The sequence below is a fragment of the Phalacrocorax aristotelis genome, chromosome 9, assembly GCF_949628215.1.
Source record: "Phalacrocorax aristotelis chromosome 9, bGulAri2.1, whole genome shotgun sequence".
NCBI classification, from domain to species: Eukaryota; Metazoa; Chordata; class Aves; order Suliformes; family Phalacrocoracidae; genus Phalacrocorax; species Phalacrocorax aristotelis.
Window position 1 is genome coordinate 10,161,981 of NC_134284.1, and position 27,301 is coordinate 10,189,281.

At 40.1% G+C, this 27,301-nt stretch overlaps 1 protein-coding gene across 8 annotated transcripts in view; it reads right to left on the reverse strand.

The window, feature by feature from the left end:
* RALGAPA1 (Ral GTPase activating protein catalytic subunit alpha 1) overlaps positions 1-24,248 on the reverse strand; it is a 134,990-nt gene extending 110,742 nt beyond the window's left edge. For all 8 annotated transcript variants that reach the window (XM_075103373.1, XM_075103372.1, XM_075103367.1 and 5 more), the window contains exons 1-8: positions 23,861-24,248; positions 11,330-11,440; positions 10,880-10,929; positions 9,324-9,381; positions 8,551-8,594; positions 7,392-7,569; positions 5,564-5,679; positions 3,468-3,606 (exon numbers count right to left, since the gene is read on the reverse strand). In XM_075103373.1, coding sequence (XP_074959474.1) covers positions 3,468-3,606; positions 5,564-5,679; positions 7,392-7,569; positions 8,551-8,594; positions 9,324-9,381; positions 10,880-10,929; positions 11,330-11,440; positions 23,861-23,966 — 802 coding nt within the window. In that variant the 5' untranslated portion in view covers positions 23,967-24,248. The remainder of the gene's footprint in view (positions 1-3,467; positions 3,607-5,563; positions 5,680-7,391; positions 7,570-8,550; positions 8,595-9,323; positions 9,382-10,879; positions 10,930-11,329; positions 11,441-23,860) is intronic.
* Between the last annotated feature and the right edge of the window lie 3,053 nt (positions 24,249-27,301).

Here is a 27,301-nt window from a genome sequence, read left to right on the forward strand (position 1 = left end):
AAAAAGGAAGCAAATGTGTGGTAGTGCAGTATTTAAAGGTGTAAAAATCAGTTTTCTCTCATATCTATTGGCATCCAGCAGGGCACAAAGGCTGCACTACTGGCAATATTTTCAAAAGGACATGACATCCAGGAGACATAGAGTAAACATGTCTTTGCAGCACACTGTCTCCTTCTGTAGTTTCATTATATCCTCTCAGAACATCCTCTCTCTATCCCCTCTCAACTATATTGTGTGCTGCTTCTCAAATGTATTCTGCTTCAGTCATTTCTTGTATTTTCACATTTCTGTCCTCTGTCTTGGAAGTAGGTATCAAGGCTCCAGATGAGGACACTGACGTAAAACCAAAGCAAAACAGAAGCTTATTAGATTGACTCAAAATAGCACAAGAGGAAATATTCCCTTCCCCCAACTTTCCATTTTTCCTTTCTGTTTTGGACTTTTCCCACCCCCCACCCTTCTCCCTCTGGGAACTTGATGCAAGCTGGTGCCAAAAAGGGCAGGAAGCTGTAGGTGGTGGAAGACATACACAGGGTAGAAAATTAAAAAGCTAGAAAAAACACAGTTATAATGGTGGACACTTGTAGTTTTGACTACACTTACTTTTTAAGGCAATAAAAGGTTCAGAAGGAATGAAGAACTGCAGAGAGCTGCAGGACAGCCCACTTTATTGTTTCCCTATAAATGAAGGAGCCCATCTAAATGGCTTGGAAACAGAACATTACTATGATGAAAGAAACAATGCCCCTGGAATCTGACTGCCATATCTGTAGGTCTTACTAAACAGTTTTTAAAGACTATCTTACAGAATCTAAACAGATGTTAAAATGCATTCAAAATAAAAAAACAAACACCAATCTCATGGGCTCTTCTAAGCCTGTATTGCTCTTCTATGTCTGTAATACTCAAGCCAGAATTTGGAGTAGGTGCAATACCAGCTTCTTGTAACTGGAATGCTTTGTGCTTGTTACTGTATATACTTATCTGAAAATCTGCCTTAACAGAAAGAAACAAAAAAAATCTCAATCCAATATACTATCTCTCCAGTAAGCCCTGTAGCAATGCTTGCTTACTAAAACTACTGTTTTGATTTATACCTCATGACTTCTCCTAAACTAAACATTAGACCAGTAGCATAAGAACAGTATTTAGGAGCAGGCTCAGTGCCCAAGCTTGCCCTGTTTTCTGCCTAAATACTCTAATTTTTGCTCAGAACAAGCATGTTTTCAAATAGGGTGGGAAGATGCATGCCAGAGAACTTCTTAGAGGAGGAAAGACTATTCTACTTACCACTGTTTCTATTGCTTTTGTTACTATGTTCTTCCCAAAATCCTCATCATTGTTGCTGACTTTGCACAGTTTAAAGCACTGACAGTAGTTTTGGAGATCTGTGTCCATTTCTTCTTGTTCCTCACTGTCCTCTTCTTTGCTAAGGCTTTGGAAGTTTCTTATTCATGGCTCACAGAAAAAGAGAGGACTACAATAAGACTTCCATGGAAGATTCAATCAAGATCTTCATAGAAAGAGAAAAATATAGTATCCACATTCTTGTTTGAGGAGGTCAAGCAGCAGTAGGTTTGCTTTCTCAGCATTGCTTACCAATCCTCCTGTAGCTGTTTTATCACTGAAACTCTTCAGTGTCTTCACACAATTCTTGTTCTGCTGTTGCTTATTGGATGGATTTATACTATTTCTTCTCCCCTAGATGAGAGGGTCCACTGTTTGTCTTTCCCAGGAGAACATGGTTTTGAAACATCCACGTCTGAAGAAAGCCACAACCCAAATACATGTACATGGACTGGCAGAAACTAAGACATTTTCAACAAGCTTCCCTGACAGCTTGATTTAGAATATGAAATTGCATCTGGAGATCACTACTAGTCCTTCTGAGATGCTGAATCAACAGGTAAGAGGAGCGGTGAGGTGTCCATATTATTCAAATAACGAAATGGCAGTTTAAAGTCTGCATACATGGTATTGCTTTGCAAACAAGAGCCTTGAACTTGGCTTACAACCAACGTCTGCATGGGTGCATGCAAACTTGAGCTAGCAAAATCAAGATTTGCAAAGTTCTGGTTGAGAATGGCCTAAAAACCTCTGAGCAAAACTCTAGTTAGGTTTGCTTAGCAAACACCTAAAATTCAGCTCTCTATATGCAAAGATATATTCTAGCACCATCAGCTTTAAAGACTGTGTTAAACCCTCGCTGCCTCTTCCTACTGCAAGCTCTTGACAAAATACAGTTGACACAGAAACATAAGTAACTTTGCCCTGTCTGAACTATCACAGACTTACAGAACGGCAGGGGTTGGAAGGGACCTCTGGAGATCATCTCATCTACCCACCCTGCTTGAGCAGACACACCTAGAGCAGGGGGCACAGGACCAAGTCCAGGTGGGTTTTGAATGTCTCCAGGGAAGGAGACTCCACAACCTCTCTGGACAGCCTGTTCCACTGCTCTGTCACCCTCACAGTAAAGAAGCTTTTTCCTCATATTTAAGTAGAACTTCCTGTGCTCCAGCTTGTGCCCACTGCCCCTTGTCCTGTTGTTGGACACCACTGAAAAAAGTCTGGCCCCATCCTCTTGACACCCACTCTTCAGATATTTTTAAGCATTGATAAGATCCCCCCTCAGTCTTCTCTTCTCCAGGCTGAACAAACCCAGGTCTCTCAGCCTTTCCTCATAAGGGAGATGCTCCAATCCCCTGAACACCTTCAGAGCTCTCCGCTGGACTCTCTTCAGTAGTTCCCTGCCTTTCTTGAACTCGTGAGGCCGTATCTGGAGTACTGTGTGCAGTTCTGGGCTCCTTAGGACGGAGTAGAGGGGGAGGATAACCTCGCTCGATCTGCTGGCCACACTCCTTTTAATGCAGCCCAGGATACCATTGGCCTTCTTGGCCACAAGGGCATATTGCTGGCCCATGGTCAACTTGCTGTCCACCAGCACTCCCAGGTCCTTCTCAGCAGAGCTGCTTTCCAGCAGGTCAACCCCAGCCTGTACTGGTGTGTGGGGTTGTTCCTCCCCAGGTGCAGGACCTTACAGTTGCTTTTGCTGAATTTCATTATGTTCCCCTCTGAGCAAGCACCACATGATCCAACCACTATGATTATGTATAGACAAAGCCAATATCCCCCGAAGAACAGCACACTAACACCTTTTATCACAGCAGCAGTAGTTTCTCTTCAGAGCACAACTTAAATCAACAACAGATGTCACATTAAAGAACTGTTTTACAAGAATATTTAATTTACCTGAATCAGGTTAATACAGCAAGATTGATTCTAATGAAAGGGTCAAGTGCCTCCATAAACAGAGAAACCGTGAACAGGAACCATAACGTGTTTTTTCGTAAGAAAAACTTTTGGAGAATGTTCTTTATGGGCAACATGACTCAAGCAAAAGATGACTTCGCTATACTCTCTATTAGAGAGAATGTAACGATTTTATCAGCTGTGTTAACACTTACCAAGTATAGGGTTATACAAGCTGGTCTCCTTACAGATGTTTGGGAAAATAGAAGGTAAGTAGTATTTCTTAAAATTTGAGAATAAAAATGAAAATCCCTTTTCCTGGTTTTCCTTGTTCTTCCATTCTAAACTCTTAACCTTAAAAAAGAAGTTGGATAAAGTAAACAATCATCAAGAAGTAGAAGAGAAAGACCACCAACGAAATATCTTCTTCAAAAGTTATTTCTTTGGAACAAAATCATATGCATTTTAATAAACACTTTTAGAAAGATGGAACAGAAATTAGCTAGGAAACATCAATGAAACAAAGACCGTTCTCTTCCAAAATGTTGCTTCAAAATGAACTCAAACACATCAAATACTGAAGCCAACAGAAATACATCTGCTTTTATGGTCATCTTGCTGAGTCAAGGAGTAAACTCAAATTGATTGTTTTTAATAAAACTGGTTTTATATTTCAAAATGTTTTATAAGAAAAGGACAATCACCCAGGCTACTCTGAACATTCGTTTGACAATTTCTTTTAACACATTTTGACTAACAAGTGTCCATATATTCATTATAATAGGTATTTGGATTTATTTGTGCAGTTGGCAATATGAAACAAATCTGTCAACCACAAGCAGCAAAAGATACAACTTTAGATCTGTGTAATTCAACTTTACTTTAACGGATCATAAGTGCTAAGGCTTCCCCGTTATGAAATGCTTTCCTACTGAAAAGCATTTTAAGTCCTCCTTTATAATAAATCCAACATGCAGTTTCCACCTTTGTCCTGGAGAATCCATCTGCCTGTCCTAGGCATCTGAAGTACTGGCTAAGACCATGGAAGTGTCAGAGTACAAAGGGAAAGACATCGTGTGCACTTGAGTTGCATACCATGGACTAGATACCCATCCAAGCCTTCATTTTCTGTGCACAGTTCAGCTGCATAATCTGCCTTTTAGGTAGCTTGGGATCCACAAGATCTTATTACCTGGTGTTCACACAGCAATGCCACTAAGCAAGTGTAGTCTCAGCAGTGCTGCTACTTTCAAGCAGAATCTAATTCATAAGCTTTGTCAGATCTGAAGCATTCTGAATATGTACTGTTTCCCATGCTTCTCTTTCAAAGAGGTTCACTTGCTCAGCTGTAGCAGTAATCCCAAATTTTCTCTATGCAGTGTACTGTATTACGCCTGAACTTACAAGACTCCCAAAACTGAAGTCCCAGAAAGTACAGTTAAGATACCAAAAGGAGTCATGGCACCTTCCCTGCAAGATCTGGATAGTAAACATCTTGTTGATCGGGGTGGAGGTGGGGGAGGAGAGGAACCCAAACCAAACCAACAAACCAAACAAAAACACCCCCACAAGCTCTTGCTAGAAAGCCATAATCTCTGCATCACGCTCTTAACACCCTGGAGCATTTCTACGTACCAGGGCTTTCCAGTAGCTCAGTGTTTCCATTAAAGAATGGAGAGGCTGTATAGTTAATCTACTGTAACAGCAGAAATTCCAGAAAGATAGCTGGAGGAAAAATATAACCCTAAGCACAGACAATGGCAGTCCCAAGTCTTAACAAACCACTGAGTCTGACATCCTGTTTCTGTTTGGTTTTGTCAGCTAGCCCAAGTATAAACCTAGGAAAAAGGCCAGCAAAAGTTTGGGACTCATTAAGAGCCCGTATCACAAAAATCCAATGCTTTCAGTCAGAAGTTTCCCCTTCATTTGAAAAGCAAAGTCCCTGACCACCACAAAGCCCAGTTGACTCCTCCACTGGTTGAAGGCAACAGGGTGGGGAGGGGGAGATGAAAATGGGACGGAAGCTGGAATCAGCATTGCTGTAAAAGACTGACAAGTCTTGTTTTTATTCCATGCTGCAATCTGATGCCAGACCCTATGGCAACAGACCTGTGAACCTTCACACAGAAGACAAGTGAAGATTTTCTAGGAGAACCTGCTCTTTACAAAGGACACTTGAGGGAAGTACAACGGGGAGGAATGTTTAAAACTTTTATATACATTTGCAGTGCTACTAGTAAATGTCTTCTTGGAATGGACAAACACGTATTAGTTGTTTCATATTTGTTTGCTTGAAAACTATAGAACATACCTGAATTACTATGTATTTCAAAAGTGCTTCTAAGAAATAGCTTGTTAAATCTTCTTGTCCTTTATCTCCTGATTGTGGAGGAACAAGTGGAGTGATTTCTTCTATAGTCACTTGAGCTACGTAAAAAAAAAATAGGAAGGAAGAAAAAAGTACCCCTAACATTTAGACCATTTCTTCTCATGCATAAATATCTACCAAGTTATGAAAGTAGAAACATACTGGGAAAAGCAGAGACAGTAACAGGCAAAACAATCCACCTACAGATTAATGAAAATTAGGATATTTTGGCTAATAAACCACCATATAACTCATTTCTTTATATATATAAAAATAGAGCAGATAATGACTAAGTTCTCCCTATGCACCTTGGGAATCTACCTGCCAAGACCCAATTTTTCCAAAAGGCATAATCCATTTCATTTGGAATTTATGCAAACAATAGTGTAACATTAGTGTTGCAAAAATGCCAAGTTTTTATTCACATCTCTCATGATTTTCTTCATTTAGCAGTTGATCGGTTACATTTGTGTTAAGTTTTACTAGCTCTATCCTTCCTTTGCGTCTACAGTGAGGCTAGTTCAGAGATTATTTTCCTCTTGCTCCTATAAGCAGGATGTTTGCATTTCACTCTTTGCACTCTGCATTTCTATGCTGCCTACATCCCGTTTAAGATTTGTTCCTTGTTTCCCACAGTAGAGACATAACACAATATAACTCCAAAGCAGGGCTTAAAGTATGTGGCAAACTTATCTACAGAGCTATCCTGCCACAAAATTAATCTGCTAAATTTCAGTAAATTTAAACACTGGTCAAGGAGACGCTTTTTGCTTCTACAAGCAATGCTTGTGTCAGCTCTAAAACATTGGGTGGAGGTGGAAAAAAAGGCAACAGCACTTAATGTTCAGAGGAAAAAGTGGTTAGCTTCTTATCCACAATTACATGAATGCACAGTTCGCACTTATAACCCCACCCAATTCCAATTCATTAATAAATGAGCTTAAAATCCTACTAACAGGAATAATTTGAGTTAGGAGACAAGATGCTCCCCAAAGTAACCAGTATCTGATACTTACTGCTAGAGTGAACACTCGAAGAGCTGTTGTAAGATTCATCTTAAGAGAAAAATGATCCTCACTCTATTGATTAGAGTCAAGATAACGATCATCTTTAAAAAAAAAAAACTTATCTAGAAAATATAAAAAAGCTTATCTCAGAATGCTCAAGCCTTTCTACTGATGCAGACCTTTCTGACCTCAGGTTTTACAATTTACAAGGTCCAGTTCTTTTGGAAGATTCTGAGCCACAAGAATACCACAGCTTTAATTGCCTGGCCAAACACAGACACAGCAGGAAGATTAACCATTTGGCTTTACGCGTTGCCCTAACAACCACTCATTCTCTTGAAGGCTATGCCAGAAACTGCTTTGCATAGCTTGCTCCCTAGAGCATGGCCAAAGCCAGTGCAAATGATCAACATAAGCAGAATCTGCCTCTGCAAGTTTGCAGTAGATGCAGCATCGGCTTGTAATTCTTAAAAGTTACATAAAATTGGCCAGTTTATTTTCACCTACTATGTGTTAAGCTAGTATAGCCATATTTAAAAAAAAAAAAAAAAAGACAAAACAAAAACCAACCCACTCTGAAAAACAACAAAAAAAGACAAAGTTACTATTGGAAGAAGACCGGATAAACTGCCAAGAAACTCATCAACAGCTCCATAATCTCCCTGGGTACATATGTATGTTAGTTTTTTGTTACTTCCACTTGCCTTTTCTGTGCCAAGAATTGAATTATGTAGAGAATTGAGCAATACTACCAAATTACTTACTTTCTTGAACGTTAAGTGGAGGGTTAATAAGGTTATCTAGTGTTCGGGGGCCATATTCAGACTGTGGTGATGAAAATCCAGGAATCAAGCAAGAAAACATCCATAATTGTTCTTTACTACAGTTATTCTGAAGTGCTTGCAGCCACAAAAGAAAGAGACGTATGCCCTCTCGCCGTATCTTGAAGAAGAAAAAAAAAAAAAAGGAACAAGTAAGCTTGTCCCAGAACACACAAAAGCATTTCTATTTGTCCTAGAGGGAGAAGGAGAGGGGGAGTGGTAGAAGAGAATTGACAGACAGCATGACCACCAGCAATCAGCAGAGCCAAGCTATCATATCTGCTGCTCCTGCTGAAACACAAGGACAACCCTGGCACCTTTACTGCTGTTTGCCTCACAGAATCTTTTTCACACAGTTTTCTCTGAAAGAATAGGAAGAAAACCAACATGTCTAGTCACTTGCTTGACTATAGCACTTGCAAGATGCCACATGAATTTTTCAGAAAATAGGAGGGCTATCACAAGATTTCTAAATGTGTTCATGAACTGTTATAACAGAGGGAGATCTTTGCTGCAGAAGGACCTGTTCTACCCTCATCAGGTCCTTCAAGAAAGGTGATGGAGTCCTAGAGCAGTCCCCTCCTGGCGCTCACACTGGAGAATTTCAGCACCAGCCAAGCCTGCAGGTGGTTTCCAAAGGAGTGGCATGGTTGTTTGCTGCTGTGCCAAAGCTACATGTTACACTTGGGTGGCTTTTGTCCCACGGTCAACTGTTATTATGCTATCGACCAATAAGTCTCTCTGGGATAGATAATCTTCTACTTCCAAGACAGCCGGAGCCCCAAAACCACAGCCTGAGCCCCAAAACCAGTTTTGCTGCCCCTAACAATAAATGGTTACAGCTTACTTCTGCTTTAATGCAAAATCCTTCAAGCCATTTGCACAGGCTGCAAATGCCAGTTGCACTAGCTACTCTACATAAACTCATTATTACTGTGAGTAGTTCTACCAAGCTAAAGCTGATTATTTGAAGTCATTCTTTCATGACACACAAGTCATGATCTGGTTCTCACTCCTGTGCTTTTACCATAAAATTTCACCCTTACATTCTTTGTATTTTTAAGTATTTTAGATAAAAGTAGTATGCAACTTTTTCCAATACCTTTAATGAATTTCCAGTGTGAAGAAGCTTCTTTAAAATCAACCCTAAAAAGAAGGAAAACAATATCTATGGTTGGTTGTTCTTTCTTTCTTTATCAAGTAAGATGTAAGAGTTCTCGGTCAGACTTGCTAGTAACTTTTAAACAAGTCCTTGGCAACCTCCAATTTAATCTTGGTGAACTTGATATCCTCAGGCAACTCTCTCAATGCCAGAAGGAAAATAAAAGATCACCTTTCATAGCTTCCTCATAACCCATAACATCTTTCCCCAAGGACTTTTTGGGATGCATACATTAAAAATAAATGATTCTCAAGTCATTAATGTGCATAAGATCAGAATTCCCCATTTACAGATCCAGACCTCACCCCAATTTTGAAATTTGTTACTAAGAGAGAAAAAATTACGTTGGACTTGATGATCCTAGAGGTCTTTTCCAACATTAGTAATTCTACAATTCTATTATTCTATAATTACAAAACAACTTTCCACCTGCCCTTCCTCTTTTTCAGCCACTGTTCTACCTTCCATTCCAGATTCCCAGAATTAATTCTATCTAGAAGCACATTCATTACATTGGTGGGGTTTTTTAGGTTTTTTGTTTCCTTTTTGGGTTTTTTGGGTTTTCTTTCTTCCTCTAGCTTGCAAGAGTTTCAAGACCATAGTCCCCATTATGCCACTTAAAGGCTAAGGAAATGAGTAGCACAAACTACTAATAGTTACTAATAAAAAATAAGATTTTTTAATAAAAGAAAGAAAAAAGAAAATCAACTTACCAATACTATGAAATTGCCATCTCTGATGAATCCTTTCTGGAAGGAGTTGCAAAATTTTCTACAAAAAATAGAACCCAAGGACCTATGTTGCAGATATCACTCTTGGAAGACCAAAGAACACTTTCACAAAGGCCACAGATCAGAAACTGAGGGATTAATTTAGGAAATTTCCACACTGCTTTCCTTGGAAGCATTACTGTCCTTTCAAGATAATTCCATTCCTAAAGCTAAGGACAGACTGTCTGGCAAGTCCTGCATTGGAGACTTCAGATGTTACTGCAGTTTATCTGGCTCCACTGCCTCTCTGTTGGATAATGCTGCTTACAGCATAGGGAGTAGAATGGGATGAGTATCTGTTTCAGTTGCTCTGGTTCACAACAGGCTGTATTAGGTTATTCCACCATTATAGTAGCTTACGCTAGGATGCTTAGCTGTCAACTTGCCTGTGTGGCACAAGCAAACATTTGCTTCTGCCTTCTCAGCAAAGGGGTGAAGAGCTACAGCAACACAACAAGGAAAAGACCTGAGGCAAAAATGGTCAAACGCCTCTCCAGGTAGACTGGAGAATGATCATCTTCAGATGGTATAGAAACAGAGCACAGTTAGTGACAGAGGCAGTTAAAAATCTATTATGTAGCTCTTCAACATTTATGCTAGATGCATTAGCAACTTGTAAATAACCAGATTTACCAAACGAATTCCTGGCTGTGGCCCTCCAGCAGCCTGTGCAACTGTTTCCATAGCACAGGTCACCTAATATCTCTTCGTGTAGTAACTAGTGAACAAATGAACTAGCTCTCATTAGATTCACTCTCCTTGTAACAGTTTTAAGCACCAACATACCTTACTAATTAATAAATAAATCTTTAATTTGTATTCAACCATGTGATAAGCATTCACCAGCTTTCAATTTTGTATATTTTTAAAAACCACAATCCTTATTCTATAATCAGAAGCCTTCACCAAAAAGGAAAGACAAAAACTTGACATTCTAGGGTATTTCTGATCTATAGTCTCTGCTCAGAAATGTTCTGATTTCAATAAATTAGTATCCAATTCATCTCAATTAAGTCAATATATGCTTTTGGTAAGGATATTGCGAAATGCTATTTTCAAATAATACATTTTCTTGAAAATAAAAGGGATCTATAAAAACTAACTCTGCAGCAGTAGTCTATTATGAGAAAAATCAGAGAGAACATGCAATCAAAAGGTCAAAAGGTCACAGCTAATAGAGATCACATTTATAAGAATTTCAAAGTGTATAACACATTGCGGGGCAAGGGGGGAAACTACACCACCAAAAAGTAATGAACTATCTGCAGATGCAGAAAACATCTTTTTCCAGTTAAGACATCTTCCTGCAAAACTGCAAGTCAAATTCTTTTTCTTCTCACACAAAGCACATACACTCAACTCTAAGCAAAAGGAAAAAGGAATGCAGTTAAATGTAAAGCGTATTTCCAGGCAACTGTAGAATAGCTGCACTGTTGTTATTTAATAGGACTTTATTCAAAGCAAAACACTCATACAGGAATATTCAAAAGTTAGCTTACCTCAAAAATAAAAAGAATAGAATCTAACTCTTCTCTCTGAGACTTGTGACCTATATGAAATTAAAAATAAATAGATATACTTTCATTGTCAAAACAAAACGTAAAGAACGACAAAGATCCTTAGATGTGCAAAAAGTTACACAATATCTTGTTAAACAGAACAAAATAAGCCTTCAGAACACAAAAAGTATAATGCCTTAAGAACCCACACTTTGCAAAAAGGCAAAACCAGTCAGAGAAGAAACTCTCCTTGCTCGCCTCCACTGCATGCACCTCCAATTGCTCTGTCTGTATTTGCAAAGTTAGTAAGTTAGTGCTTACACATATTTCTGCACAGCTAACGTTGCCATTTGTGACCACAGACACACAGCTTTATTGATAACACCCTGCTTTATTTTATAACAAAAACACAATTACCAAGACAAAAAGCATTCTATCTGAAACACTTACCTTTTTGTTTAAGGCCTACTTCAATAGTCACGAAGTTTTCAAAGAACACATAATATATATGTGAGAAATGTAGGTCGAAAAACTGTTTGAGATCAATTGATTCTGCATTCTCTGAAAAACAGAACAGAACATTGTTTTTATTTCTTTCAAATATTCAGTCAACCACTGCATACCATTATCAAATATTAAGAACTGTAGATCTTTAAAAGAAAAATTATTATAGGTAAAGAAGTTCTTGAAGTTTTCATACTTGTAAACTGAAGCTAATGAAATTCAATACAGCATGCCGTAAGTGCCTAGTGAATTTTAAAACAGGAAGCAGTGTCTTCTTGCACGCTCATTGTTCCCATGACAGTAATGCCTGCAGTCCCCAGCCATGAACCAGAATTCCATGAGGACTAGCACTGTACAGATTAATGTTGTTTTGTTCACTTAATAGAAATAAAGCTAACGATACTGTCCAAACTTTACAACAGAAAGACCATCACTGTCCCCAGCTGTAATTGCTAGACACAACTAAGCTTACTTAAGAAAGTGGAAGAAGGATGGCATGCGAGGACCACCTCCGCTCTGTAAAGAAACAGGTTGGGAGGAAGCAAAGAGCAGCACTGGATTCCCACTGCTGCCTCTATACTCCCTCCGAGTTTCAACACGCACTTTCCTTTCCAGTATGGCCCAGTCCTCTGTACTCCTTTGATTATGTGGTCTCAAGAGATCAGAAGCTGGGACCTCAGGGATATCCTGAGCTGGAAAGATCATTGTGATTGTAGAGGGGTGTGCTTTCTTGTGTACCCCAGGAAGGTTTCCAGACTCTCCTCCCACACCCCCTAGGTGGTTTTGTGCAAATCCTCAGTTGAAGAAATACATGCTGATCTAGCCAGATTATTTTTACATTGATCGTTTTAATAAATTCTTTCAAGCCTTAGTACTTAGTACTCAGTACTTAGTACTGAACCAAAAGACACTCCCTGTCCTGTTATTTAACTACGTAAGACTTGAGAGACTAGGCAGACAGAACAATAGTATAGAAGCACAGAGGAATAGGGAGACAGTATTTTAAAAAGCAAAACTCTCCCCTTTCAGAATACTGATGTGAAACAAACCAAACAAAAACCCCTCCACAACCAAAAAAACGTGAAGAAAGGTGAGGCAAACAAAACCTTTACACCCTTCACCAGCTCCATACACTGAGGTATCATCTTTCACTTTACTGGATCATAGTATTTTTAACACTTTTTAGGATGACATAAATCTTTATCATCTCACATGACTGGATATACAACTGGTAGAGTATAACACACAGAAACAATCAATTGAAAGGATAGCCAAAAGCATGGCATGTTTTCAATTCTATTTCATTCTATAGTTCTAGAGGACTGTCATCTCAATTTTATCACAACTCTTGCTATCAAAGTTTCCAATACTTGTTGAATTTTTGCAGCATCACAGCATTCTGTCAACGCCTTGCATAATCAGTGTAGTGGAGCCACAGTGCTCTTGGGGAAGACAGTGCTATATTGACAGCTAAGATCAACTCTCAAATAAAGGCAACTTCACTAGCAATAAACTTAGTGGTGCAGGGAGGCAAGGGTGTGCCTGACCATCTACAGGATTACCAAACCTTCATTTCTGCAAAAACTGCCACACCACTTACAGATCAGCAGCTAAACTGCTAGAGCTTAGAGTTTGAAATATTCAAGTAAGGCCAATAAAAACCAATGCCGCTTGAAACAAACTAGAGCACCATTTTCAGGAGGTCAGGGCAAGTACTCAAGAAACAGAGCTATTGCTTGAGCATAGGCATAACTATTATACCCACTTCCACTCATGAGGCAGAACCCTAAGCAAGTTCTAGACTATGGACAAGAAAGTGTAGCAAGAGGCAAATTGAAAGGTTTTAAAGACAGGAGCATTAAAAGGAAAAAGAAAGCAATGACTGAGACTTTCAGGAGAAAGGAAGGTGGCAGAAGATAATCTTTAAGCCCATACATTTAACTGCTGTATGGCAATCACACATAGAAAGTAGTGCGATGGTTCACTTGATGCAAAGGAGCAAAAAACACTAGTTCCAAATACTAAAGAGATCGGAAGCAGTTAAACAAGCAGGGTCTCTGCCAGTCAACACACAGGAATGCTGCATTTTTGCAGGCACATTAAATGTTTCATTTCCCGAAATAGGCCCTCATTCTTTCCCCAGACACGGGTCAACTCTGAAGCAGACAAATAAAAAAACCAAACTTATTCTTTAAAGACTCAACACAACAGCTCTTAATTTTTGGAGGAGACACTATTCCTAGATTCTTCAGGAGGCAAACTAAAGGCTTGCCCACATAACTAGCTGAACAGCGACTCTTTTTACCCCACAATTACTGTGTGACGCTTGCAAGCATACAGCTGGCACCGTGGTAAGGTGTTCTGCTGTTCCGAGTTCAGGGGTGGGATGGGTGGGATTTCAGAGGGTGGTCTTATATTTATTTATTTTGTATTTATTTAAGAACAATGCAGTGCCAATCACCTCAGAAAAGACTCAAGAGGAGCACTGGTAGACCTGCATGTATTATTAGCATCATTAACAACCAATTAACACTAAAAGCATACCTTCAGAATACATCTATAGCTTGCAAGAGTAGGATTAAAGTAAAAAATTCCTTGACTTTGCAACTTTTCTAGTAAATGCATTTCATCCTGACTTCATCCTGATTTCTTCCCAAGATCACACTTGATAGCATAATCATCAGCAAGATTTTGGAATTCAAACCAAACACTTAACAACAACTGAATTCTTGCAATAAGTTCTTTCGCTTCAGATGGAAGAAAATAAAAATATAACATTTTATTTAATGGGAATTTTGTCCTGGCATTACCTGAAAATAATACTTTTTTAAAAACCCACAATTTATTTCTGTTAATGTGGAAAAACATCCTTCCAAGTGGATGAAAGCACACTTGTGCATCTGATAGGTTTGCCACCTAGAGCAGAAAAGAACGTCTGCTCATCAATGAAGGACACCTATAGTGATTCAGTAAGCTGCTAGTCCAGAAATATGGAAACTTACATTGGTCAAGAAGTTTGGAACTCATTATGCATACCCTGATTAAGAACTATGCCAAGAAGGAAGATGGGGGTACAAAAAGCAGATCCAGCATGGAAATAATAACGTAGAACTTACAAGAGTTTGATCTGGAAACCATCTAGTCTGGCCACATGCATACATCATTCCATTTCATAGCTACCTCTATAGTGAGCACAATCCACACAACTTACACATGCATGGAAAGACTATTGCTTTCCTTGACCACTTTAACATGAGAACTTCCAGCTACAAAGTGTTGTTATAGCTTTCGTCATTAATTAAGGGTCTCACATCTTTTTCCTGCTGAAAATGTCTCTAAAACATTCAGTTCACCCTTATCCTTGTGACCAACTGAAGATACAGGTTTTCAGTTCTCTCATCTTAAACCATTTCCTCCACACTAGGTCACCGTCTCTTCTGTACACTCTCCCAAAGTATAATAAATGCTGCATGCAGAGGTAAAATTCATTTCCTCTACAAGGAGCATACGTACGTCCTCTTCACACAGCCTTGAACTGGGAATTTGCAGGAAGTTATTTGTCTGCTTTGGTTACTTATTCTTTTCTGCCTTTTTAAGAGGAGAGACAGAGCCTTGTTTTTACATTAAGTGGGATTACACACAGAAACATAATTTCCCCCCTAATTTCATTTATTTATAAACAACAGAACTTTGTATTCTCCTACCACAGATTCATGTAACTAACACAAATTAATGTATTCCTTGTGTTCTTGGTACTTATGCTGAGACTGGGAGGAGGGAAGGACTCAGAAATAGATCTGGCACCATATAAAATATTTAGAAAAGTTTCTCAGAATGGGAGATGGAGAAGTTATTGGATCATTACTGTATTCCAACAACGTGAAAACTAAAGCTTGCACTGTACAAAGCACAGTTCCAGTACATTAAAATCCAGATTTCCAGCATCATTTATGGAAGCTGTTTTCCAAGAAAATGTAGCTCTCTTCATGCTTCACACGAGAAACATGGATCTTAGCTGATTTTTTTCCTTAAAAATTGGTATAAATCTGATCTCTGCATTAACTCTGTGTTCAGTAGTGCTTTTTTTTTTTTTTTTAAGACAAAAGTTACATTTAAGCACAAAGAGAGCCTGTACAGTTTCTCTGTCCTTTTCCTCCTCCCACAAAACTTTTCTAAAAGTAACTTCAGTTTTTTCTAGGTTCAGCATTAAGAAGGTAAGCTACCTTTTTTGGTTTAGGTTTTAGAAGTTGTATTCAGCTTACGAATTTCTGTTTTATTTTGATGCATGAAACAGAACTGAACTAAAAATGGAAGACTAGTTATCTAAGCTATTTGTATGACCCTCACTACAAGAGCATTCAAGTACCACATCAAGTGGAATTCGTATTTCCATTACACTCACTGAAATTTGGAAGTTCTACTATTACCCACCTTATAGACTGGAGCTGTAGCAAAAAAGGACTGAAGAAAAACAGAACAAAAACAAAAACCAAACCCCACAACACAATCAAAACAAAAAAAACCTCCGCCTCTTCTACCAACTTCTGTGCTTACACATGACTCTCCTTTTAGAAACCCTCTTTCCTATATTTTCAAATGGCCAACTCTTTTGAAGGTTAATTGTTTAAAACTGTCTGAAAGATTACATTCTTTTCAAGTATCTCAGTAAGATATTCAAGACTTAAGTGTTCACAGTGGTAACTGCAGGAAGGGAAGATTCCATGCCAAAATTTCTTGCAGAAAATTTGTTCTGCCATGGAATGTTCTGCCACTCTCTGCCTCAGAGTAAATGCATTTGCTCCAATGCTTTTATTATGGTTCAATTATCAGCACATCCCTTTTTAACCAGGAATAACTTGCATCCACAAAAGTATTTCAGTAAAAATGTAACCCTTTAATATTAGGCATTAGAAGGAGGATACTATTTGAACAGCATATCATACTTAGAATTACAATGCAGAAGTACCTCAAGAGAGCTTAAAAAAATTACTTTGCCAGATGTAAAACATGAACCAGAAAAAGCAATCAGATTTTTACTGTATATTTAAACTTGTAAGGGAATCACCTGAGCCAGATTCTGCAAAACTTACAAGTTTACATGTACAACACCCCAATCTCCTGTAGGAAGAGGATCTCAATGGGCTTTAACTTATACTATACACAATTTGCCATCCCGGTTTATTTTTTTTTCTACAGATTACCCTATAAATTATTACAAACTAATCCACAACATCTGTTACATATTTATAAATTATGTGAGTTAGCAAGGGAAATGCGTCTATCCTATTTAGATGATAGCCTGCTGTATGAAATTAAAATACACAGGAGAAAACTTTAAAGGTAAACCATCAAAATAGTGAACTTAAAACTGAAACAAAAACCCACACACAGATCTTAGGTATGTATTAACTTTTCTGAAGAGAACATTAACATTCACCAAGTCACACAAATCATCACAGAAAATTACCATAGCATTTAACAGAATAGTCTACATCATTACAGATCAAGTTGTAGTTAATTTTACATTCAATTTTAAGCATTTCAGAATCTAATAGTATGTTCATACATGAAATTGTTACAGCACTTATTCTAAAGAAAACATTACCCTGTCTCATTCCGAGACTTACTGGCTTTTAAGTCACTTTCCCTCATCCTTATGCAAAAATAAAATACCAGTGACAACTGCAGCAAACAATGACCTGGAAGATGGCCAGACTTCCAGTTCTATTTCTGTAAAGCAGAGGCCCGCTTATACACTGAAGCATTCAGTATCAATTCATAACAAGTTGACGCCATTAAAAAGCAAGAGCTTTCCAAGTGTCCTCAATTTCAGTTACCATACAAGCAAAATGGCCAACAGAACTTACTCATTCTTAATTCTCCAAGCTGAAGAATTTAACAGCTGCTTTACAGCAAAACAGTAAAGTGGTTCAGTTACATACAGTCAGTCTCTTGACTAGAAAAGCATGTCATTTACAAAGGTTAAGTGGAAAGCCTCCAAAACTAACTGGTGGATCTGGCTTAGTTAACAGACTGTCAAAGTGAAAGAGGCCTGATAACAAACTGCAATGCTTCAAATAGTAACCTACAAATGCAAATCTATTAAACAAGGGCTTCACCTTAGCCCATACTGTTTCTGATCACTAACAGCTATTTAGCAATAACAATTCAATTTTTTAAAAAGGTAATCTTGTCAAAGAAAATATTCTTGAGGTTTTTGGTACTGAAAAAGGAACACACTCCAAGAAGTCTTTTAATGGACTTCTATTTTGCATCAGACAAGTCTGAACTCCTGATTGACACCATCTTTTAGATACAAACATACAAGAAAAAAATAATCACGAATTAATAACCAGGTTAACAGCACCAATGAACATCATCTACACACAATCCATTACAGAATTCAACACCAGTGCTCTACTGGAACGACCAGAAGCAGCTGACAGCTCTCCAAGCTAATTCTTTCAGGTTGCTTGCAGACTCCAGAAGAGTTATGCTAGTAAACTTTTAAGAAACACTTCCATAACAACTCATGCACGTTCCAGAACTTAAACTTTTATTTGAACAACTTCAAACACTTCCATAGTAATGTACTTATTTTTATTTTCATTCCGAACTGGCCCAAGCTAAACCCACACAGGCCTTTCCTCAGCATCCCAGTGGTCAGAGCTGCCCCTTTGTCTAGCCTGGGGCTTTGATCCGACTCCAGCCGTTACCCTTGCAAGCCAGCAGCACTGACCACTGCTGCTCTCTGCAAGCTGAGCGTAACCTCAGCCAAAATCCTGAAGCAAAGCAGTTCTTCCCCCTTTTCTTCTGGCCAAAACAGAACAGAATGGGTTCAGGGTTAAGTCAAGGCTGACATGACATCAAGTTTAGTTTCTTAAACTGCACTAAACCCACAGCCAAATCCATGAATTACAGTGACGGCATGGCCTCTGCAGTTAGAATTACCAGGAAAGAAAAAAACCCCAAACCTACAACTCTTGCCAAAAATAATATAGCTTTGCACATCCACAGAAACTTCTGGAACAGTTATCTCCAAAGAAAATCCCAGGCAGCTACTTTTGCTGTAGCTTCTCACTCGCCTCTCACTCCAACAACTATAAAACGTTTTTCGTTTATTATATGATATTTCATATTATATTTTTCATTTATATATGATATTGTAATGAGCGATGTTCATGATGTGCAACACCAATGAATGCCATCCAGCTGAAGCATTAGGGCTGACAGCCAGTCAAATAGATTTCTTAAATTAAAATCCCTTTAGACAAATGCAATCTCCCTTTAGATATATTGTTTAATATATCAGAATGGATGTTCAATGCAGCCTGTTTCATTCTGTCCAGCATAGCTTGACTTTTCCCTTTCAGAGATCACTTACATTAGATGTCAAGCGCTAACCAACCACCAAGAATAACAAAACAAAATAATGAAAAAACAGCCCCATGCAGAAATACTGTTCTCTTAGCATTGCATTTTGCACGCATTCTCTCCATAGTCCCAGAGATACAAGCAGCGTATTTTTAAGATGTCAGATGCAAACAAAATAATTTATGAGGAACAATATATTCATTTTTCCTTTACTCTGGATTAACAGATTACAGATCTGTAACTCCCACTCTACAAAAAAAAATGAAGGAAAAAAATTCTGTTAAGAATTCAGCCCTAAAAGTAAATCTTAAACCAAGTATATTCAACTTGCTTGCACATAGCAAGATTACATAGAAATCATTAAATATTTAGGGGTGTTATCACTTTTTTTTTTTAAATATATTTACACATTCTGACTGAAACTACAAATTCAACAGTTAGCAGCAACATATTTGATATCAAAATGAAAACAAAACAAGAAGTCAACATCATTAAGGTATGACATTATGAAAGGTCACATATCTATTATTTACAGATTTCTCAAAGCACTGTATTAACAAAAGGACAAATCAAGCATGATTTGATGCTTGAAGGATTACTAGAACCAACTTTTGTGAACTACCATTTTAAAACCACAGAATTTCAGTTTGATTCTGAAGTCTGATTAAACAGTGCAACCCTGATTATAAGAACAATGCAATATTATTTCCATGTTATTTCTTAACGATCCTAAAAATTGCAGTTAGCTGCTAATTCACTGGAGACTGCTTAAAAATATTTTTCCTGGGAAATCACAGGCTTCATTCTGCAGGCAATACCTAATTCCATAAGGTACACTATGTGCCTCCACTTCTATCTGCTAGAGAAGTCTGTGATCACACCTCCACTAACTGCAGCTAGCAGCCTTCGTTACAGCAGGGCCTTGCTTCTGACAAGGCTGAGCCACTGCCATACCAACCGCAAGGGAATCCCATTAGACCTTCCCATTCACTGTTGATATGCTCTAACCACTGCAGTAGCTCACAGTAAACAGAACTGTTTCAACTTTTCCTGCATATAGAGACAAGACAGAATACTTTCATGAAAAGTCACTTACTGACCAAGATCGCATTAGGGAACTGTATGAGACTTAAAGTTACTTCCCAGAACTAGGAAGGAGAAAAAAACCAAGGAGGGTGGTGGGGAACACTTCCCTACGGCAGGAAACTAATACACCTCAAAAAAATCAAATCTCTTAAAGCAGATAGTTCCAGTTGTTTCAAGAAAAATACTGCAGCAGGAAAACAATGAAAAGAAGATATCCTTTACTCACAGACTGGTATGTCCCAGGATATAAAACTTCAATCTCTTTCAGATTTTTCTTAGTAATAATATTTATTACTACTTGGAGGCTTCCTAAAGGCTTTAACCTCTATTTAAAAAACCTTATGCCCGTGATATGCATAAATTGGTCACGTATTATATTTACTTTAACAAATAATTTAGTCAATTCTGAATTAGTCACCTGAATTTCTCTGAATTTTCCTCAGTTCCTGAATTATGAAAAAGGCTGAATAGAGCCATACTGAAGCAGAACACAGAACCAGCCAGAGACAGGGCACTATCACTGTCCGAGGGAAGCGCCAAAGAGCAGTTATCTATGAAAGAGTTTCAGAAAAAAAATTATAAATGCATTTGCCTGGGTATGCCTATAACAGATATTTAGTCTAGCACTCAGGAACTTCCCAAGCCAAAAACCTTTTACTGTAAATTCAAAATCGGTAGGCCTTAACAGACATTATTTCCTAGTCTTTTTCATATATGTTTATATATTTTTCACCATCCGCCCCTAGAGAAAGGGATTCCAAAGCTTTCAATGCCTTTTCACATTAAAGTTTTACTCTCATCTGAGTCATTCCCATCTCTAAATCTTCTGTACGCTGACTACAGCAATTAGACTATTAAAGCTGCAATGATATTTGGTGTAATTGCACACCACTGTTTTACAAAGACACAAGATTTTCTAATATTCCTTATGCAGTCAGGCTAATTTTTTACTAACTTTAAACTGATTTGTCATCAACGACAAGGTACTTTTTCCTGAAAAGATACAACTCTCTGCATTCTAAGTTATCTTGTAAAAGGCATTTAAATAATTCCATCTGCAGTACACCTCTTTTAATTTGTTAAAAATAAATGTCACCTGCCTTTTTCTTATGCATTCACTTGGCTTCATATTAGGTCCCCTGAAACTGTTCAGTCTCTTCTGGTCTTTACTAACAACCACATCATACTATTTAAATATTTTTAGATTAAGCCAGACTTGCACCATTGCCTTGCAGGATCCAACTGTCAATCTTTCACCATAACAATTTTTTTTAGATTTCTCCTCTTTGGCTAATAGACTACCAGAAGTCTGTAATTCACAAGCACTCTGCCTCTTTTCGTGACTATTCCATTATTTTAGCTTACTAATTACTATTTCATTATTTTAGCTTACTAAAGAACTGCTGCTTTGGATGCTTTGATAAAATAGAGGGAAAACAAACTAGTACTCCTTTTCCTCCCCTCCAGTCCTAACCACGAATCCAACGCCATGCTTCAGTTTACCATTTCTGAACCAAAGACTAAAAAGTGCAGCAAAAAAAATTAACTCTGGTTCAATACACCTTGCAGGACTACTGAAAGGATTTTAAGTTTAAGAACAAGAAAAAATTCTCTCCTTTTCCTGGATGCAAAGTAACAGAGAATTCTCTTCCTGATAGGCTTTTAGCCTCCAACATGCAGGGCCTAAGAGCGATAAACAAGACAACTTTTCATTCATAAGGATGCTGAAGAGGGCTGAACTGAGACTTCCTCCCTTCTACCCTAGGATACCCCCCTGCCAATAGTTAGCTTGGCTCCCCTGAGCACATGGAAACATGCCCATTACTATGCTGGGGGAGCTGCCACTGAAGAGAAAAATGCAGCACTACATTGCTCAAGCTGCAGGACAGTGCCTGCTTGCAAAGCCACCTCAGGCAGCAGTCTAGCTCATGTGACCACATTATTTTTTTAACCTGGTCCTGCAGACTAGTCAAAGAAAGAACTGGAGAAGAAAGGGCATAGAACTTACACTTTGAAAGCCAGTTTAGGGGGCAGAGAAATTTAAGGAATAAGGCAAGGAGGTGATGACAGAAGACAGATCTCAAATAATCTGCTATATACTTCTCTCGCACTACAGTAGGAATATGTACAGAAATACCCTATCCCCCATGCCCCAAAAAAAGACCTTGTTTTTGTACCTCGTGCATCTATCTACACGACAAAATCTTGTAGATGCATCCAAGACAGACAAGCTGAAGAGTACTGTTACACCCTTCCCTACTTACAGAGTCATACGCTGTATTCTCCCAAACTTGTAGAAAAAGGGTATGTGGGAGCTGTGCTTCAATGGCAGAGACATACGAACGTGCGAGGGGTGAGAAGGGGAATGGCCATCACATGAAAACGTGCCCCAGCAGATTTAGTCTGTCCTCCAGCCAGTAAGCAGAAACCTTAGATTAGATAAAGAGCATCCGCTTGACACAGTTTATGGCTTCCATCTTACAGCATGCGCCCAAGTATTAACAAAGCTGAAGGAAAATCTTGTAAAGAAAAGAGAAGCAACAGAAATATCAAATCTAGAACAGACCAGATCAAAATCACAGATTGTTTTGCAGACTAAAGCAAAACTAGAAATACTCAACATACTGTAGCCAGGAAGCCTAAATTCAGGGAGTTACTTAGTTTCTTTATAATGCTCTTTCCTCTTAAATTTCATCTGATGAAATAGCTAAAATAAATAGAAAGCAATATAAAGCAAGCCACAACAGGCTCAGTACAGCTAATTAAGAAGAGTGGTAACATCCTAAGTGAGGCAAGAGGATACAGTAGACTACTGAAGTTTCTTGGATAGCTAGGTACCCAACTATTCTCCATTTCAAAAGTCTAAATAATTATTATGTTGCAGAAAATAAGTCATGCAGCAGCAGATGCTGCCATACGGGAACACCTGTTCCTTCAAACACAGTACAAAACAAAAAAAGGGAGTAATGACCATTTCCCTTTGAAAGAAAAGAATCCAGCTTTGGAGGCCAAGGACAAGGTACTTAAATACCCTCAGACTGTGGGCAGAACCCGAAATAATCCATTCAGTACTCTGTGCTAAATACAGATTGCAGTTGCCCTTGACCCAGCCCTGCCCACGTGCTGATAAACTGTCAGAAGCAACACATGCATTTACAGAACTGAAGCGCCCAAAAGGTGCTCTGGAGCAAACTTTGTTTTTTCAAGGACAGTTTGATGACAATGACTTAGATTTTTACAAACACATCCAACTGACAGATATTTTGGAATAGTTAACTCTGGAGCTTTTTCCACTGTGTTTTCATTAGTCAATTATCCCGTGTAATTACAATTTCTAATTCACTGGTCAGGTTAAACAGCTGCTCGCATGGAACTGTGGCAGTACTTGAGTGCTTATGATCCCTCCTTGACCAATTGTTTGGTCACCAAACACCAACGGTGTTTTCACACTAGCTGTATGAACGTTCATCTACATCTACTCTGGTGAGCACTTATCGTTGTAGCTCTTACCTTGAAAACATACACGAACATAAGCTGTCACTATAAGCGTTTAGGGGAAATGGATTAGGGAGTCACAGGCACCATTAGCGCGCACCAGCCACTTCTTTTCAAGCGTACCGACTTCCCAGCATTTATGTAGCTCTAGAGAGTAATTCGCGGGGAAGCACACCAGCTTTCCGCCCCCATCCGCAGCTGCCAAACGGATTCCACCTTCAAAGGCGGTGTAAAGGTACGTGTCTCGGTACGGCAGCGGGGAGCGGGGCGGCCCACCGCGTGTGCCTCGCCGCCGCCGGCCCCGCGATGCCGGGCGGCGGGCCCTCCCTGCGGCCGCCCTGCCAAGGCGACGCCCGGCCGGGCGAGGATGGGCCGGGCGGACTCTCCCGCCCCGGCGCCCGGCCGGTCCCGCTGAAGTTCCCGGTCCTTCCTACGCCGGGGCTCGGGGGCGGCGGCCCCAGGCACCCCGGGCCGCGCCCCCCGCGCCGATCCCCCCCCCCCCCCCTCGGCCGGCCGCCTCACCGATGAGGACGCGCAGGTGCTTGAGGCGGGTGAGCGGGTCCTTGCGGGTGTCCAGCACCTTCTGCGTGGATTTCCGCACGTCCCCGTGCGGCTTCTTGGAGAACATCCCGCTGGGCCCGGCCCCGGCGCCGCGCTCCAGAGGCGGACAGCGGCCTCCAGATCCGCCCGCACCGGGGCCCCTACATAGCCAGCGGCGGCGGCAGCGCCGCCTCCTCCTCCTGCCTCCGACGCGGCGGGGGTGGCGGGGCGCGGCGCCAACTCCCCGCGGGCCCGGGGCGGGGGGAGGCGGCCGGGCCGGGCCGGGCCTGGCCTAGACTCCCCCTTCCTCCTTCCCTCACTCTCTTCTCGCTGCTTCACGACAGCCGTCAGGTGCGACCCCAGGCGTCCCTATGGCAACCGCACCGTGACGTCACGGCCGCGTTCCCCAGCGCACCTCCGAGGCGCGGCCGGCGGATGGACGGACAGACGGACGGGTCTCTTCCTCCCGCTCGCTATCCCGGGAGCTGCCTCTGCCCGGGGCCTTCAGGGGTCTCCTCACCAGCGGAGCGGGACAGTTGGAGAGTCGCTGCAGGACCCTCTGTGCAACTCGGCACCAGCAACTGGTGCAAGAAACTGTACTTATGAGTAAAATATAAAGTCATCCCATTCTACAGCTACTTCTGGCTATACAGAGGCACTGAAGTGTAGTGAGGCAAAGGGGGAATCCCATGGGGAATAAGGAAATAAAATCCAGGCGGGACCATATTTGCCCAGGCAGTGACTCCAAACCTTTACTCACGCCTCGGTTGTGCAACGGGCAACAATGTGTCTTGCAGTTCCTCTTTCCACACAGGTCCTCAAAGTGCTGCAACTCCTCACCCCGAGCTCCTGCCCAGAGTCGCGTCTTCCCAGTTTCACTGCCTATGCCTATGGCTGCAGCGCTGGCGTCAAGACTGAACCATCAGGCCTGCCTTCATCCAGCGTGATGGTCTGTGTGTCCTCATTTCTTCTGCTCTGCACCCCACAGGATGGTCATGCCCATGGTGCTCCTACAGCAAAGCCAGAAACAGGCTCCAGAGCCCGCATTTCTCCCGGTCCCACACATGACCTCACCAGATGCCTGCAACAAGAACCAGGGATAAGTATGCGCTGCGGTGTTGACTCTGCTGCTGAGGGCTGAGAGTTTGTAATATGGAAAAAGCCCAGTTTCTCCTAAAAGCCTGACATTGGTTTACAATAATGAAATTTAGGAAATAGAGAGTTCTTGGACTTTTCAAGAGCCATCTGCTGTTGTGTCACTGAAGACTCATGATTTCCAGTGTCTCTTTACTTGGACGTCTTTAAATAGTCACTGGTGCTCAGTTTTGTGTTGAGGAAACCCAGTTCCCTCAGTGCAGGATCTGATAACAACAGCTGAAGTTTTTAGTATGGGCAATATTTAACTATTTCAGACGTTATAAAATCATAAGAGTTGGCAACATTTACATACCTGCTACATAAATAACATAGCCTGAGCATTCAAAGACATGACCAATAACAGTCAATGTTAGAATCATCAGGGCAGTGGGATTTAGTCAGAAGGGAGTCAGTGAGGGAGTGAATATCATCTGCCTACCTATGTGGTCTGCCCCAAAGCATCTCCTGTTCTACCATCTCTAAATGAGATCTGAAGATTAGCAATGTTAGGTAATAGCTAGTATTACAATAATTTATTTTATCATAACACATTACATTTTAGCTCTGTAAGATTTGACAACGATACATTGATTTATCTGCTTTGTTTTCTAAATTTCATAATTGTAAGCACATTTGTTTATTTTGACAATCTTTAGAAAATGTATTTTCTTTGGAGAGCTTTCTTGGGTTTCTGACAATTTTTAGATCTTTAACTCAAGATAGAGTTTAAAACAATAACCAGAGTAAGACATCACCAAAATATTAAATGAAAGGAGGGAGTGGTGGCTTGTGCAGGGAACCTCCTCGTGCAGAGCACACCAGGCCGGAAGGGCACGTTCCGTACACAGCGACAGCCATGATCTTGCAAAGGCTTGACTTTGAAACATGTGACATCAACACCTTTGATTATGCATGGAGGACAAGGTTAGAAAATAGCAGGATTAGTTAGGGAGGGGTTAGGTTCTGCTGCATTCCAGACGGCTATTACTGTACCCACTCTTTGCTTTTCCACTTTAAAGAACTCTTCAAATATTTTTGTCCAGCCATGTAGTGACCCCCATAAGAAAGTTTAACTGAACTTTTAAAGGAGTAGTGTGGACAGTTAAGTGCTGCAGAACTTTTTTCTCCTTCTTTTAACTCTCTCTACAGGGTCCCATAGGGCACTTAAAGTAGTGGGGGCAACTGGGTCACCCTCATACCTTCCATTAACCGCTCACAGCTCATCTAGGATTTATGATTTCCAAAGAATTTAGCTGTTGCCAAGTACTTAAAAAAAGCATATGAGTATTTTTTGATATATCAAAGAGAGCACAAACCCTTCAGTTCTAGCCTGGTTCAACAGTTCACATTTCAAAGCGATAGATTGTGTTTTGGATTCTTACATTCACCCACAGAAATCCAAGTTTCTGGAACCCCTGCTTTACTAATATTTACACCACATTAAGGTACATGATTAAAAGTGTGTTAAAATTACTCAGAATTTCACTAAGTATTTCCCTTCTTTCAGGGAACCAGCATGAGTCTTAAACCTGACCCTGCAGAGGTACATGCTTATATTCCACTGAAAAGCTATTTGTCCACATGAAGCTTCAAGAGAAAACAATAACTTTTTAAAAATTGTTTGAAAGAGCTCCACTGCTTCTCATCTCTTCATATTTTAGCTCAAGAGCTGATCCCTTTGAGGCTTTATCTAAGTACTCCTATTTCTACTTTTCTGTACTACCCTCCACAGCTTCCTTCCTACAGGGGTTGTCTTCTGAGAAAGACGCCTCTCTAAATTGCACCCTGGGTGTAAGGATCGTGTGTTGTAATCCTCTGGGTGTATGGCTTTGCCTGTGCCACAGTATTCCTGTTTGGGAACCATCCTGAGTAACAAAATCTTAGTTAACTTAATTGGCAACTATTTAATTTGAGGAAAAGACCCACAAACCTAGGTATTTAAGGTGTGAATAGTCAAAACCAGGGGTCTGTACAGTTGAGTACCCTAGTTTAACATATTGATGCTGGAGATGTTGGTCACTTTGACCTAAGCAGGCAAATACCAGGATCCTGTAAGATATTTCTAATATGAGAATAATGGAACAGCTAGCTGTTCCTTCAACAAAATCCTGTTCCTGTGCAAAAAAGCACAAATTCCCATTTCATTTGCTCAACCCCGTACCTCACAGATGAAATCTGGAATTTACATGCTTCTGTAATAAAGGAAAAGAGCTCTTCATGAGCTTACACACCCCTGAGCAACCAATTCTTGCTTTATTGCTTTTCTGTTGTTAAGCAGTGTATCGG